Here is a 17182-nt window from a genome sequence, read left to right as displayed (position 1 = left end):
CATTGCCAGCATAGTGATATAGGGTGTTGCTAATTAATGCACGATAATGAACCTGCGCGCGACCGAAGCCGTATTAATGGATTCCAATGCACCCGTCATAACATGGACAACCGGCAGGCAGCAGTTGAACGGAGGATAATTGCATTAATGGAAATTTATCGGCATACATCGATAAATCTCAGGTTATTGTAGATTTTTAATATTTTTCGAAGATCACGAATAAAGCAAGCGCTTGAAATTCCCCTTGCACCAAAAAATACGTAAAATCCCAGTATTTAATAAAATCGTATGCAGGAGTTCAAACATTTTCGCAAAGCTTTATTGAAAGATTAATTATCTGAATAAATGGTGAGATCGTTATTTTCGTCGACTGATATTGTTAACTTGGAAAGTTATGTCATGCAGAACGCAATGAGAAAATCATACAAATGATTTTTGCATCTTGTTTGTAATGTAAAACTCTTTATGTCGTTGGCAGTACTTTCGTACGTGAAAGCCTATTGTCACGGCTGTGAAAGGCGAGATCGATTGTCGAAGAAGTCTTAGTTTATCAATTTGCGCGGGTGCGTTATTAGAGCTGCATTATGTATTACATGTAAATCCGCTTGTGCCAGCGTGCATATGCATTTCTAACGCATTTCTAACGGCAATTATGAAGGAACACCTAAATATACTCGATATATAAGCGCATTATAATTGGTGAGTAGGACGCAATGACCTGAATCATGTGCATTATGCCTCAGGAACGTGATTGTAATTTGTGCGTGCTCGCATAAATGCATAATTATCGTCCCGGAATTAATTTACACGCGCAGAAATGATTAACGATCCGCAGTCGGCGCGGCGCTTGCTTATCGATGATTATTATTTCCCCTTCCATTTCGCCACGTTAAACATTAGAACTAGAATGTGCGGTTGGTTGCATTAAAGATACAATTGAGTTAAAAATCACATTGAATTGTGACTCAACCGTATTTCGCTTAAAGAAAATAATTGTATTATATAAGAAAACTTACATCAGATATGTAACTATAATAACTATTATAATAGCGCAGCGTTAACTGGGAATAGCTAAATGCTAGCATTCTCACGGTTAACATTGCACAATATTTTTCTTCCAATGTATCAATAACGGGATACTTGCTTACGTCAGTTTCTTCCGGCCGCAATGATAGCAGATTATCCACGACAGACAGAAGGTAGCCGCGATACCGGTACAATGTAAATTTCCGGCTTAACGTTTTAAGCCGTTTAATCGTAGCTCCTCTAAAACTTAAGCCGCTATTAGTTTTTGCAGTGACAGCACTAAGTCCTCGCCGGCGGTCATAATCGTTATAACGCGCCTGCTAACTCGGATTAAGTTATCGGCTTCTCGTTAAATTATTGTCTACGAAGAGTGTACGGCTTCTACGGTGCGCGATATTCAATTACGTCTATTACGCGTCTCTCGTAACACTTGGATAAATGATCCATCGTAAAAAAGTTAAGTTACGTGCATTACGTTACTCATTCCTCGCCAGCAGGAGACACTTTTGCAGACGTTCTCTAACTGCATCGCATTTTATCGCATTGCTGATGTTTTAAAGCTATCTCGCAATTTAAATAACAGCGAGACGCTCCAAAAAGAATTGTCGAATTCATTAGCGCGTATATTAAGCTCTCGATTCTTAAGATCGTTGGTCTCCGAGGAACTCGACGATCACTTGGTGTACGATGTTGCGCTACAAAGTGCAACATCTGCGACAAGGCTAGATCGTCCGTGCGGAATTAGAAGACGGGAGAGATGAAGTTGGCGAACTTTGGGAGGGCGTCCGTGTGTGCGAGTTTCTTAATAGCGCGCGGTATGCGGAAGCTGCGTACCCCATATAGGAAGGAGAACGCACGTTACAAAAGACGTGCTCGAGGACACATTCCCGCGACGCAGTGGTATTCCTTTGAGAAACGGCCACCCGCTGAGAAGTCCACAAACTTGGCGTCGCTTTTGCAGCACGAAAGGTGCACATCATACACGACGTCGATTTAAGAAATTCTCTTTCGGCGCTCCTCTTTTCTGCGAGCTCCCCGCTGCTTCCAAGCTACCTCTGCGCGCAGTTACAAGCCAATTGATCAGGTCTATTTACTACATAATAGTTAAAAAAATTATTAAATTAATAGTTTTTAATAGGATAATTAAAGAAACTCTCTTGAGGAAATATCTGAAATGATGATAATTATCTGGAAAACGATTATATACAGACATTACGATGGAATATCTGAAATTCCGTCGAATATCGTAAAGAGATCAAAAGATCGTGACCATCAAAAGGTCGCGCGTCACATTTCCAACCGAATTCAGAAATCGCATTACTCCAGGGCCAATTCCCGACGCAGAATTGCGTGATATCGTCAGCGTGGCACCGCGAGAATCGGCATGACAGACGCCAAAGGCCCTCCGCAATATTCCCGGGTCCTCCAGGAGGCAGGTGCCTTGCTGACGGCGCCGGAGGGGGCTCGGCTCGGCTCGGCTCGGCGCCGTCGCCGGCGGATGCTCGCGTCCCACGGGAGTCTGAGTCCGCGTCAGAGCTACCCTGGGTACGCGGTCCCACGGGATCTCCCTCGACTTCCCTCCCGACAGCCCTCCCTGCCTCTCGACCACCCACACCGCACCGCAGCGGCCCTTCCCAATGGCGGCGGCTGTCTGCCTGCCTGCCTGCCTGTCACGGACTCCAAGACGTACGGCGGTTGCAACGTGGATAGAGATAGTAGTCGCGGCACGAGCATAACCCGCAGGGCGCTCCTTTATTCACGGCGTGTATCGATTAATGACTCGCGGACCCTTGCGGGCTTCCGCGAGGATCGACGCGCCCCGACGCCCCGCGCCGGAAAGGGTTACCGGTGTTCCGAGACCAACTCGCGCGTTTCGCATGAAACAGGAGGGACATCGTCGTGATCAAATTGTCGAATGTTACCTTCGCTTTATATCGCGGTAAATCGACATTTTAGCTGGAACATGAATAGAACGGAGTTTAAGCAGGTTTTTATTTGTCATTTATTTCAGTTCGATGTATCACGACTTTTATTTGCAGCTTTTGCTGCTTTCAAGACTGACCGGGTTTCTGTGCGAATAAAATTGACATGTCTGTTGCCTATCAATTTTGAATGTATTATGTGCGCAACGTGTATCTTCTTTTTTTATACTTGTTTTTCTCACTATCTACCTTAATAATACTGCGGAACGTGCAGATGCTCGAGTCAGCTTAAGACGCTAGAAATTCATATCAGCGAAGGCGATACGGCGGGACCGTTGGTTCTGAAGATTCCTGGGAATCAAGATAAAACGTTATTATTTGGGAGACGCGATATACTTCCACCGCGGGAGGCATTATAGGGAGTCGGGGGCATCGTGACTCGAATGATCCTCCTAGAAGGGGTTAAGCCGCAATATGCAGTTATCTTGCCCGGCGTGCATGCCGAAGCCATAATAACACATCCGTTTAACGTTAGCCACGGAGCTCGGGCCGAGATTGCAACCTGTATTTTCGAGAGTTTACCTCCCGCCCTCCGCTGCGCGGCCACCTTTGCCGACCTTCCCCTGGACTATCTTGAGAATGGCGTCGTCTAGGCCAGGTCGTATTACGTGGCTCGCTGCGAAACGATGTACGCGCGTTATAGGTACCGGCTACGTGCGGAAAGGGTGCCCTCCAGCCGATATAACCGAACCCACCCTCCACCACCCTCCACCTTTACGATTATTGTCAGGCCCAACCTGTCTCATCGTCAAATTGTTTACGATATTTTACGGCAAATTGAATTCGACGTTCATACGAATCAAGCCGCGCAATGTTCCAGTTACAACGCGCTCCGCGACAATCATGCTTTTATTAATTTAAGTCCTTAGCGTCTGTCCCATATCCGTCGAGTGAAAATGAATTTGAAACCTTAGAAAAATGAGAATACTGATTACTTTTTTATTTAAGATTCTAAATCTTAATATGGACAAATTGTACATCTGGAACGAAAAGAAAACTCCTTGGTTTAACAGAAATAACGTCCTTTGTACTAGTACAATTTTATATACGATGCTGTTACGAATCCATCTCTTCAAATTTCAAAAGACAATGAAAAAGCAGTAACATAAAGGAATCTTTATTTGAAGATATTCTTTTTGCATTTTGCAACCATAAATAATGGTTTTTCGTGATAATGGTGTCTGAGACGGAGGTACTGTTTTACCGAGTACGCTGTGATCCTGGAACAATTAACGAATCGACCGGAACTCGCCGAAAGTCCGCGGTTACACGATGATGGATGAACCATTAACCGCCGCGGTATCGCGCCGGTAACGCGCAGCGCGGCTTGGCGCGAGACACGCTTGACAGCTGACAGGGTTCGGAGGGCGCCAAGATGTAGGTACAATCGAAGGATGTGGTGCCCTCGCTTATGCCTTGTGTCTTCTGGAATATTTAAGCCCCACCGCCGTCTGTAGATTTGACGTGCTCGTTGTTCCTCGCCTGACGTCTAACGCGCGATAAGAGCAACGCGCTTAGGTTCCGTCAAGATTAACTCGCGTGAGATTTTCCGTAAATTCTGCATTCTTTTCGTTATCTCTAAAATTATTGAACTTTTCCGGCACGTTGGTGTGGTGAAAAATTGTTTATTTCCTGCCCTTTAATCTGGTAGTTTGATTGCGTTGCAATCTGTCAATCTGCCGATCAGTTGTAAGATCATCGATAACAATCCTTGCCCATTTTCATAAGTGTAGCTCTTTGCGTGATTCGCGTTCGAACAAATCACTCGGCAATCAGCAAGAAAAGTTCGCGCGATTCGTTAGCTTAATCCGTCGTTAACATTGACGGATGCCCTCGTTCCAGTAAAAGCTCGGCAGAATGTTGGGAACAAGCAAACGGTCCGATTCAATGCCTTTGGAAACCACGGTGAAGCGTATTCGTCGAAGTGGCGAGTTCGCAGCACTCGTTGCGACAACGGAAGAACGAATCGCCACGAGTGGGGTGGAGAGGTGGCGTGGGGAGAGTCGGGACTATGCAAAATAACAAACGACCTGTTGGCCACGCGGATGGGGGTGTAATTTTTTAAGTTTAATTCTGCGGTCCCACGTGACAAACGGGTGGCGGCGCCGTCGCCGTTCCGCGCGTCGACCGGGTATATTTTATGGCGAAAACACGACACGTCGTTTCGTTTTTGATGATACGCGACAGACAGATTTCCACCAGATAGTTTTATCATTTCACGAAGGCTTCTTTAAAAAAGAAAATTAGTAAAGGCTGTACAATATTGATAAATAAATTCTACGTGGCGGGATTTGAGACGAAAATTCTACATTTGTCGTCTGTACTTCGTGGCAGTTGCAGATTCCGCTCTTTAACCGCGATATGCAAATGTAATAGAATTAACGTTGGCTTCTCCCTCTTTCTCTATGCAGGGGACGAAGAGTGGGATGACGGCAACGAGCAGAATGTCCTGGAAGCGGCCGAACAGGATAACGAAACGACGGCGATTAAGCGTGAGTGTTATTTGTTAGACTGTCGGCTCTCGTGGACTTTTCTTTAGTATTTACGTACAACAGGTGGTAGAGCGTGTTTGTATAGTGCATCATGTGGGATAAATAAGACTGTTTTTCATACATCGTGTAATAAAATTGGCTAAATCGTCCAGCAGAAAAACTTGAGCTGAATTATTTAAATCGATGATATAAATGGCGGATTATAAGCTTTATTTGTCTTTCATTCAATAAATAAATATTCATAATACACATAAATACTATTATTGAATATAATAACTTTATTTGTTAAATACAGCGTAATTGATATCAAATAAATTAAAATCAATCCTTTGCATTGAATGTTTCAGAGGACGACGAGGAGGAAGAGGAAGAGGAGGAGTTGCAGCGGGCGTTCAGCCGTCAGTCAGAAGGTAACATTTAAATTGGCAAAAATAATTAATAACCGCCGTCTTTTGTTGCTTCAGCCGTAATATCTCTTACCGCAAAAATCGTGTCTATCATTTCAAGCAACCAGTATAAATCCCAAATGCTTATCTAAATTCTTACAATAATACACAGTATCTTTTTCAACGTAATTGGAGACAAAATTGATCAGTGCACAACGAGAACCACGCATGCTGGCGGTTCTTCACATAACAATCCGATAAAATTGCGAGATAGAAAAAGGGGAAGAAAGAGAAAAGGGAGAGGGTGGCTCGCTGTATTCCGGTGCATTACTCGAATTGCCCTATGGGCACGCAACAATGCGTCGAGATACATCGTCATTGTTCGAAGGTGTTCAAGAAGCGCGATCCCGCCATAAATCCTATGAATATGGGATTCTTGCCTCCCGGAGGACGCCGAAGCGCGCGGCAGGCTTCCCAAGCACGAGTGCACGTGCATCGAACAATGCTGCACATCGCGCGCATTTTCCGCCTCTTTCCCGCGCGCAGATGATGAGGCATGCATCGACTTTTTGTCGGCGCGCAACGACGGGACTTTTAACTTCTCGTTGGTCACGGCGGTTATACACGGTGGATTGTTCACGTTCGATTTTGTTGCGCGAGGCTCTGCTTTGTCGTCACGCGTCGAGATCAATGCAGCGCAACGATGCAAACCGGCAACGGATGCATTCTGTCTCGACGTGATAAAGCGGTTCCTGTTTCCAGGTATAATCACTAATGTCTATCACAAATTTTGCGGAACGGTATACAAAGCAATTGTTTTATCGGCTTGTTCCTCAATTCCTCTATTTTTCATTTCTCCACTTCTCCTTCCAATTAATTTGATTGAAGCTGGACGTTCTAGATCTCGCAATTTAGCTTGAAATGCACAGCGTGATCGCTTAACTTTTGCTAATCTAAATAATTCGCGGGGAGGAATATTCAATGTTCGCCTCACCTGAAACGACCAACGAGACAGATTAACCGAATGGAGCGTCTCTCGTGCGACGTCCACTTTTCCGTTTCTTCTTCCGTTTCGTACTCGCGACAGTTTGCCGGAACTATTTTTACGCTAAGTAAAATTTCCGCGTCCCCAGTGTGCGCGCGCCCAGCGTGTGCCCCGCGGTGCCGCCCTTGTTACGTAACTAGCGAAACTGTCTCGAAAGATTCGTACCTTCCCCAAGTATCCAGCAGTTTTCCTCCCCGAGGAGGTCGGGAAGATCAAACCTTTATCCGCTCCCCCGTACGAACGGCTCGATTATTATTTCACGTTACCTTTCGCAAAGTGTACTTGCGCGCGCGCGCGCGCTTTATACTCCGGAGGTAAAACCGGCTTGGAGGAGCTCGTGGAGAACGAGGCTGCCTCCCGCAGGAGGCGGCCCGCACTCCCACGGGAGATGGCTCGTCCGTCTGCTTACCTGAAAACATCGGGCTTCGTTCGCTTCTTTAATGCTCCGTGTACCCACGCCGCTCATTAAACCATTGGGACATCGTTATTCTCTCTCTTTTCTCTCGTTCCCTTCTTATTTTTCAACCCGATGAACACGCTAATGCCCCCCGTCTGCAACGATCGGTATAACGTTCAACGTTTTTCCAGACAATTTTTTCCTGAGCCTTCTCAAGTTAGCCCTGAGCTAGGCGGCATTATTAATTCCAGCTTCACTCGGTGCTCTCCTCTTCGTTTTTGCTCTGAAAAATTCGGGTAGACAAACGTGACGTTTGTCGTATTTAATGACGAATCCGTTTGATCCGGGATGCTTTGCGTTTAACGTGTCGTGATGAGACAAGATTGTGCGGCCATTCTGAGTTAAACGCGCAATGAGAATACGGGTCAAAGTGTCTGCCAGGATATTAGCGCCCAAGTTACGTTTCACTTTCCGGCCCTCGAAGTTTGTCGTTCAACGCGGCGTAACGTAATCGACACGACGTGTACCGTACTTTCGCTATTTGCTTTTTTGTCAAACTATGACGTTCACGCAGCTGGACGTCGCGTTAACACGCAAGAAGCCTGCGTGTATTTACCGATACGTGTGACAGAGTTTCGAATTTTCGAATGCTACGGATACTCGTACTCATAGCGCGGCATTCATACTTGACGTGACACGCGCGTACTTCGACATTTTCCAGACGTATGAATAATTCAACGAGCAATTTTGGCACACCGCGAGATGCAATAACGCGTTTACTATCTTAATTTATTTAAGGCGAGGCGATAATTAATGCACGGCGCATACGCCCTGCTGCGGCAAGAATTTCTAACGCTCGCGACGCGCTATCTAACCGTACGATTAATCCGTCGAGACATCTTCGATCCCGGAGGTGCACAAACTCATCGATCCTTTCGAAATATCAGCTTAACTGCAATTAATATTATATCTGAACACTCGTAAATAAAAGTGCAAAGTACAAACTAAGAGAGTCTTAATAGATACACTAAACATGATAGAGCCTCTCATATATTTTTTTTTAAATCTATTGAATGTGTATTTTAATAAATAGTAAAACTTGTTCGTGTAAAGTAAGAGTATTCTATTTAAATAGAAAGTACTTCTGATACATAGCACGATATGATTTATTACATTACCGTATTATACCTGTAACAAGTTCATAGCGCATATGTTTCACCGGAAGTGAATGATTCGAAGCGTTGCTTCGGCAGCGTATTATTGAATGATATAAGTCCGTAATAAGACTTTGGTTACGAGATATATCGACATAATAAGCAACGAGGGGATCACCTTTGCCACCTGTGCCACCCTATCACCATTTCGGGAGGAATTGGTCCGCGCGGCAATTTTTCTCGCCGCATAGACATGACTATGATGCAGAACCATTCCCTCTGTCAGTCTCTTAAGTCAAGACTCGAGATAGCATTTCCGGATATATTTTTTCGGATCCATAAATAAATTAAGGAGGAACTATCTTCGCGAAAATCACTTTATATTGAATTTATCAAGAAATAATCCGCGCGTTTGCACAAGCGCCAGTCTTGAACGTGGCTCGTGTGGGACTCGCTAATGACTTTGCGACAAGCTTCCGATAACACGCTGGAGACAAGCGATCAAACGTCGTCGTGCGTTTGTGCATTATTATCATCATCTAGGGAATATCGGCTTGCTCTCATCGTACAGGTGCACACGGAGGAAGGAGCACGGAGGCAGAAGGAGGGAAAGGTGTGAAGAGGACACTGCCTTATTGCAGCCGCCAATCGAAAAAAAGAAGAAGTGATAGAGAGGGGAAGAGGGAAAGTTGAAGGGCCGTTGCAAGTCACCCCCGCTGGGACTCGATTATTCGGCCTGCCGAGTTACGCCCGCAAGCTTTCTCCTTCCTCTTGCTTATTATTGAGCGCGAATGCAGCCAATTAACAGCTGCCGAAATGGCTCTCCCCGAGACGCATACAATGAAAAAATCATTTAAACCTATTCTCCTTGATCCTTTTGTCTTCTAACGCATGGCACAATTTTAAAATGATCATGAAAAATTTGAAAAGATATTGTAGTGATATATAATCGGCTTAAGGTTAATTTTAAAGCTCTTGAAAGATTGCTTTAACTGTCAGAAATGATTTTCCTCCTATACTAAGATAAATCCGAGTAAAGAAAAAATCCAACGTAATTTTCCTGGGTTTTCGTGAAATATATACTTGCGCTCTTTTGACTGATGATCGACTTGCGTACAGCTCTTATCTCGTAAATGTCTCTCTTCCGCACTGACGAATCGCCGGTGCCTCGGCGAAAAGTAACGCGAGCTAAATTACACGGCGCGCAAAACTTCGGCGGTAGAAATTGTCGGGCGGATAAGCGGAAAGTTGCCGAGCCGCTCTCGTGACAGATTGAAATCTCTGACATTAAGAAAATGGGGGATCTCCAATCCCGATGGGGAAAGCCAGCAACTCCTCGGGTCCGATGGTGGGTGACGGCAGTCGGCAGGGAGGATTGTAACATCACTCGGAATATACCCTTCCCCCTCGCGAGTTGTCTCGCAAGACTTCGTAATAATCGCTGCGACGGATTCGAATCCGTCGCATAGTATCGAATAGTATCGATAAAATTGTGAGAGGATGGGAACGAAAAGAAAAATATCTTATCTGTGTTTATAATCAGAGTAAATCACATTTATTCCCTTGAAACATTCTTTATTACAATCACACGTGTACTTCTAATCGCTGTTATATGTGTAAATAATATTTGATGTATTTTAATAATATATATAATTTATAATATTATTTCAATAATTGTCATGCGTTTAGTCCTGATCGGGAAGAATGAGATACAGTGCATGAAGAGGAAACACGTAATAAATACAAAGCCATTCGGTGCATTTTTTGGCCGAACGTGTGCCTGATTCAATGATGAGTTTTACAACATAAGATAACGCACAAACTAATCGCATCAAGGAAGAGCGAGAAATAGGCAGAGAAGGAGACAGGGAGAACGGTCTTGATCTTGACTCCCCTCGGGGAAGCTGGAAAGTCCTGTAGATCCGGTCGGTACAGCTGCGACCAAGCGGAGGCTGCGAGGAGGTAAAGAGGGCGACCGGTGGGGCTCGGCGAGAGCGCTGCGGGGGTGCGGCGGGAGGTTTAGAGGGGGAGGAGGGTATATTATGGGGAATGCCAGGGGAATCCCGAGGGATCCTAAGAGCAGCCCCGTGCGCATGCGTCGAGCTGATTAGTTCCCCCCGCTGCCCGCCTCTCTCCCCCTCGTCCCTACCGCCCTCTTCCTCTTTCGCGTTCCCGAGTGCTGGCAGCGCCAGAGGAGAGCACGGAGTCCCTCGGGACCTGGCCCCGCTGCCTCTTCGCGCCCACCTACCCTCCGCCTCGTTGCTGCGTCTCTCCCTCTTGCCTCTCTCTTTCTCTGGTTTATGTCTCTCTTCCTCCTTATGTCTCACCCTCTCGCGTTTCCTCTGTCTTTCTCTCTCTCTCTCTCTCCGTCATACTTGCCAGCATTCTCTCTCTTGATGGTGCCTTCTCCTTTTTACGTTGTTGAGTCTTATTCTCGATACCAGCACCCACTAATAAAATCTCTCTCTCTCTCTCTCTCTCTTCCCTTTTCTCTCTTTCTGTCTCTCTCTTGCTTTGGCCGTCTTCCCTATCTTCATCTCACTGTGTATTTTCGTCTCTGTTCCGCTCATTCCCCTTTCTCTCCCCTCATCCCCTTTTGCCCATCTGGCACGTTTCTCCTGCTTCTCGTCATTCTCCTCCTCCTCCTCTGCCTGCTCCTCGTTGAGCTTTCCACGTTTTACGTTCTGCGTCTTATATTCCCGATACAGCATCCGCTAATAAAGCTGTGTGTTAGCAAACCCCCCCCTGCGGACTTCCCGTACATTTTCGGGAAATCGCGCTTCCATGGCGGGATCGCGCGCGCTCGCGACTGCACATTTCGTCGGGTCGCAGCCGATGATGAGTAATTCACGAGTGACGCCCGAGCTAGCGAAATGTGGATTAATTTTCCGCCTTTCGTCACGTTCTCTCGCGGTGCATTCGGTCGCATGGCGTTGCGAAGATACCTCGCGCATTCATCACCTTGTGTAAGATCAGAAATTTTTACGATCCGTATTTTTCAACAACCGAGCTGTTCAAACCAGACAGTCGTAAACTTTGATCCGTATAATTAGAATACGTAAATTAACATCTAGATACAGAAATATAGATAAAATATAATCAACGATTGTAATTTTTGGGGTATATAAACTTGATATAAACCTTTATCATTATTGTAGGAATAACTAATCAAACGATCATAGTTCACAGTACACCTGATATAAGATAACTCTGTAAGTCGATTGCCCATTTTCTTCCTTCCCCGCCAGAAATCCATACAACGTAGCAAATTTTCGCGGCGGGCAGACATCTCACGAGTCTCAACTAACTTCTGATCCAGAAGCAAAGAGTACCGGGCTTCAGGTACATCCTCACAATGGCGCCTTTCTCGATGCGACTGTACTTGGCGATATAAGGGTGTCCCAGGTGACGAGCTGCCTCGGGCCGTGGCGCAGCTCCTACGTATCCCTTGGGACCGACTCCGGGTCCCTCTATCTCTCTCTGCTTCCCTCTCGCTCCCCTGCTTCCGTTGTTACTTCGTCCTCGTTCTCCTTCGTGCTCCTCCGCCGTCCTTTTCGTCCTTCTCCCGCACGTAAATCCGCACACAACAAAATCCTCCGACGCGGCCCGTATTCCACCTACACCCTCTTACACCCACGTGCCTCCCTCGTGTGTGTTCCACCCTTGGATGCATCTCACGAGTAGGCGAGATACACGAGCGTCAACGTTCGCGGCCGCGAAGTCGCTCGAACACACACGCGGATAATCCGTCTTCTTTTCCCACAGTCGTACCCCCGACGGTGGCGTAGAAGCGAAGGGTGTCTTCGTTACTCTCGCGATCGCAGTTGCGGTCTGCATCCGTCGACGCCGACAAACAGGCGGGAAATATTACATGGTTTCATTACAAACTCGCCATCTCGATTCCCATCTCTCGCTCTTGCGTAATACGATTGCAACGGGATGAATCCTCCCCGAGATGCATCCGCGAGTGCGGTGTTGCGGTCGCGAGAATTCGGCCTGGTTTCGCGTGCCGTATCCACGCGATTGAGAGAGAATGTATTAATTAGTCTTACAGCAACTTGGAGAGATCTTCAATGAGAAACATTACTGGAACTTCAAAATCGATCTACCAATCCATCAAAGTTATTTAGGAAGATACGGATGACAATACGAATAAGAATTTGAATTTTGGGAATCTTATTCAAAAATATCAGCCAAAGGGAAAAAGGAACTAAATTTATTTTCTTTCCAACGACTTTTCAGTAAACAGAGTCGACTCTGATTCTGCGAGAGTATCTTCTTTGCAGAACGTTACCTTTCTAATAAATCCGTTGCGCAGAGAGGTTCTCCGAGAAACTTTTCCCAAGCGAGACAACGTTACGAGGTGACACTTTGGTCGTGCTTTAAATCGAACAATTTGCCACGGCGTGCGTCTAGGCGACCAAAGTAACGACTCTTCTTTTGAGTACTGGATTAGTGCGGCATTTCGAAGATTAGTTCAACGGCTGCACTCGCAGCTTCACTCCATTCATGGATAACCGGCAAAGAGGACCACGGAGTACCACTTGTTATTTCTCTTGTGTGAACTAACGAGAGACCCCCGAGCAACTCTCCGAGGTGCACATGTATAGAGGGGTCCGCGAGAAGGAATTACCTCAGAACTCACCTAGTATTATAACTGTAACTAATAATACGTGGCATTCGCCGTCGTGGTTTTCTCTCTCTCTCTCTCTCCTCCCCCCCTGTCTCTTTCTTCCAGTCTCTTTCCGGGAGAACTTGGTAACTCGAAGAGATAGAGGTATCAGTATCCCGAGGCTATGCTAATGATTCTCCTCCTAGATCCTGCGCGTGTCGCGACAACTCACGATGCCCTTCCTCTATCCACCCTTCGCGCGACGGCGCCCTTAATGCCTCCCGTCACTTATCCATACGCGATTCGCTCGATCTGAAACTTGGACGCTCGAAATAAAAATCACGTATGCGCATATCGGGAGATATCGCGCATAAAATATAATAGTTTTATGAGTCACGAATGTTGGAATCTTCGGAATTAACTCGTTGATGGACTCGCGACGCTGGCAAAAATGCGTGGGGCTTAATGGCATCAGCGAAACCGCCCGCGATGACTGAAATCGAACTTCCTCGCGCGATCGTCAGGTGCATCTCGCTAGGATAGGAATTTCTCGCAGTCCTCTCGCGGTCGATGACGTTTCCGGAATGTTGCGATGGAGCTCTCGTATCGGAATATGACGGGAGCGGTCGTACCGAGGGATATCTGGGGACCCGAGGGCCAGCGTGACGCAACCCAACTTAACTTTCGCGCGAACATACGGTATCGGGTAGCGCGCTAACTTTATGCTAATCTTCCCTCCTTAGGCTGTACCGGCACTTCGCACAATGAAAAGCTGCGCGCAGGAAACGCGCCTGTCCTGTTGCTCGCGCTGCTCGCGGACTGCGATGTCGAGTTTAAGGACGTGAAATTCTCCCGACATGAAAGCGTATTGCTTTTATGACATAAAATTGCAGAATACGTTACTGAAATGTAAAATATTGTAAGGTAGACTCATCATCAGTGAAAATTTATCAACATGAACTCGCGACTAAAAGTACCCCTTGTGAAACATTATATTGCAATATTTATTTATACATTCAATTATACGTGATATAATATTATAGAGGAGCTTTTAGTATCGATTTTTAGATGTATACAAAATATTGCGACATATTCTAAGCCCGAGCTTTCGCCGAGCAGCTCAGCTAGGCGTCGAGATAACGTTTTTATAGGCTAAAATTTCGCCTCCCAAGATTTCATCACCCCGGCGGAGTTCATACCACGTGGGATGAACCATAAAGGAGTGCACACACCTGTGTGTCATAAACGCGAGCGTTACGAGGCCGTAAGCTCTCGCGGAACCGGTTAACCGGGGAATTAGCGCGGTGGCGGACTCGAAATTACGGCGCGTACGCGGCTTTTGACATGGCCGGAAGGGTGGGCCGTGTGGGCAACCCTTGACAAACGTGGCCGCGTTGTTGTCGGAGGGGGCGGCCGCGTATAAATTTCGCCGGGTGGCACGCTTCATTTAAGTACGCTGGACAACGGTCAGCGTTAAAGCCGCTTGAACTTTCGGCTTAATGTGAGAGACACGAGAAGGAAGTATGCCGGGATCCTGAGATAGCACATGCGTACACAGCGATCGAAAAGTACGAATGGAATTTTGGTAACTACGTGTCTAAGGGGAAAGTACACCCATAATTATACATGAGTTTTTACTTTTACTATATTTTTGCGTATATTTTAATATTATATTTGCTTATAGTTTTTTATATAATATATTTTTTCTATTACCTGTTACTTGTATTATTACACATTACCTGTATCATGACATATCATCTATTCTATAGTATTATTTGTATATTTTACATCATTTTATATTTTATTGTACAAAAGCAACTGTTCCGATTTTAAACGTAAATAAGCGTTTTAATAATTTCACCCTTTTTCGGAGCATGCATTTAAATAAATTAGAGTATCAGAGTTCTCTGCAGTTGATTCATGAGAGCTCCAGCACTTTGGGCCATTATTGTAAATGACAGTGACAAAATTGAATGCAAGTCGAGAAATTTGAAATGGGATAGGATCACGCGTAATCGCGATAACGGAAGTATGGCTCGCATTTTTGATCAAGCCGCGAAATTATCTCTCGAAAAATCGATCGTGCATGAATGACGTAGACGAGAAGGAGACGCGCCCTAGCAGGGACATGGGGCCAAATTAATTCCTACGAAGCCGACGTCACGTACATACACGTGCATGCGTACACTCATGCTCTCGCGCACGGTGATCCGCAGCGTACACACATACACACGCGCACGTACAGACGAGGATACACCAGGGCTGATAGTCCTGCAACGACGAAGTACAAGGAACAGCCATCTTTCTCAGAAAGAAATTAAACTTTTCCCCGAGGTATAGTCTTCCTCTTCGTTCCCCTGTCTCTCTTCCTCTGCCTCCTCGCTTAAGTCTCCGCGCTCGTCTTTCTCTCTCTCCTCCTCCCGCTATCTTACGGCCGAGTCTCGGCGTTAGGGCGACCGGGAAGGTCGAAGGATACTGCCGCAGGACGTCGTGGAACGCCGTAGGGTGGTCGTAGGGTGGCACTGGCTAGCCCATTGCTATTGTTTGTGACGCTCCTCGGGGACGGACCTGCCCTTAACAGTGGCATGTGCCGATGACACTGTACCGGGTGTCCGTGCGATACCACTTGCCTCTGTCGCCCTCGATGCGTCCGGTCAGACCTGATCATTACCAGCGGCGACCCGAACAGGATCCCGCCAATTATAACGAACGATCGTTACGCCGATCCGCCATGGAGTACCAGTGTGCCGAGCCCTGCACTCCATTTGTCTTTGAGAGATGTCGATCGCAACCCTTGAAAATTCCTGTTTTTAAAGGCGAGAACGTTTTTACGCGTGTCTATTTATAGCCGCGGCATTTCAGAGCCTGTCGCGTGTACATTGTCCGAGCCGCGTAGTCACGAATTATGAAAGCTCATTCCACGCGCGGTCATTATGTCACGCCGGTGACTGAAATTAGCTTACGAGTGTGCCGGCGGTGTCTATTATTTCCGGGCGAATTAGCCGGTTCGGAAGTCGACACTGCAATTCCATTTTCCGCGGCGAAGGGACCGTACGCCCGCGTTTTATTTCGTCGGCGGTTTCGGCGGTGGCGTCGATGATATCGGCCGAGACGGCCAATTAAAAACGTATCAGCCAACCGGGTTGATACACGAATTTGAGTGTCAGTCGAATTGAAGCAACCCGGAAATACTCGTACACGAGGGTAGAGGTAGACCTTAGCAAAAATGAGGTAAAATTCAAAATCTGAGTGTCTCGAAAAACATTGTCTTAATTTCTCATTCTTACTGAACAGCAGTAGGAAAAGTATACTTTCTTCTCTTAATCATGTAATGTTATTTCTATATTGACTTTAACTCATGCATGTTTGTATTTTTTATCTGCTTAATTTAAATTTAATTTAGTTGTTAATTTTAATTTAATTTAATTTAATTTAGTTGTATCAAAATAGCTTTATGCAATTTTATGAAGTAAACAAGCTCAAATTTTAAAATAAGTAACGCAAGCAATAGTTACGCTTATAAACGAGTCAAAGTGAGGAAAATAACAATGTACAATAATAAGGCATATGGTTCACGCGATGATGAAATTAAGAGTATCTCGTTAATGAGGAAAATATAAATTATAGGGTCAGCTTACCATAATAATTTGTATTGTCACGTGACGCTTTTGCTCTCCCAATCTAGGGGTCGTCGGCGCTTAATTGGGCTGTCATTACGACGCCTTGTGGGACGCAGGGCTCGATGTAAATTAAGTAAAACGATAGCGCGATGTTTGAGCTGATATGATAAAGGGACGGTGTGTATAATCTAAAAAAAGTATCATTACTCTTTACATTTGTTTTAAATTGAAACTCAGTGCATAAGATTATGAAATGTAAAATAACTTTCAATACTCAATCAATCTTATATTTTACACACAATTGAACATTGAAAACAATTCAAAACGTTCCTCGAATGGCAAGTGATACCAAGGAATTTTTAGTATTTCATACCTTTAATATCAGCTGTGTATAATAAAATGTACGTCTGATACTGTCGAGGTATCGCGAGTATTCTCGTTCTGATTCTGGGACAGGATCGAATTGTG

The 17182-nt window shown here is 45.6% G+C and overlaps 1 protein-coding gene across 2 annotated transcripts in view; it reads left to right on the top strand.

Annotated features, from left to right (window-relative positions):
- The window catches only part of LOC105284431 (zinc finger protein 423), an 89978-nt gene that overhangs the window by 3747 nt on the left and 69049 nt on the right, over positions 1–17182 (top strand). Inside the window, exons 2-3 of one of the 2 annotated variants that reach the window (XM_026969172.1) lie at positions 5420–5500; positions 5848–5910. In XM_026969172.1, the coding sequence (XP_026824973.1) occupies positions 5420–5500; positions 5848–5910 (144 nt within the window). The remainder of the gene's footprint in view (positions 1–5419; positions 5501–5847; positions 5911–17182) is intronic. The other variant, XM_026969173.1, reaches the window with a different exon arrangement.

Source organism: Ooceraea biroi, chromosome 4, assembly GCF_003672135.1.
Source record: "Ooceraea biroi isolate clonal line C1 chromosome 4, Obir_v5.4, whole genome shotgun sequence".
NCBI lineage: Eukaryota > Metazoa > Arthropoda > Insecta > Hymenoptera > Formicidae > Ooceraea > Ooceraea biroi.
This window is presented reverse-complemented; position numbering and strand designations above follow the sequence as displayed.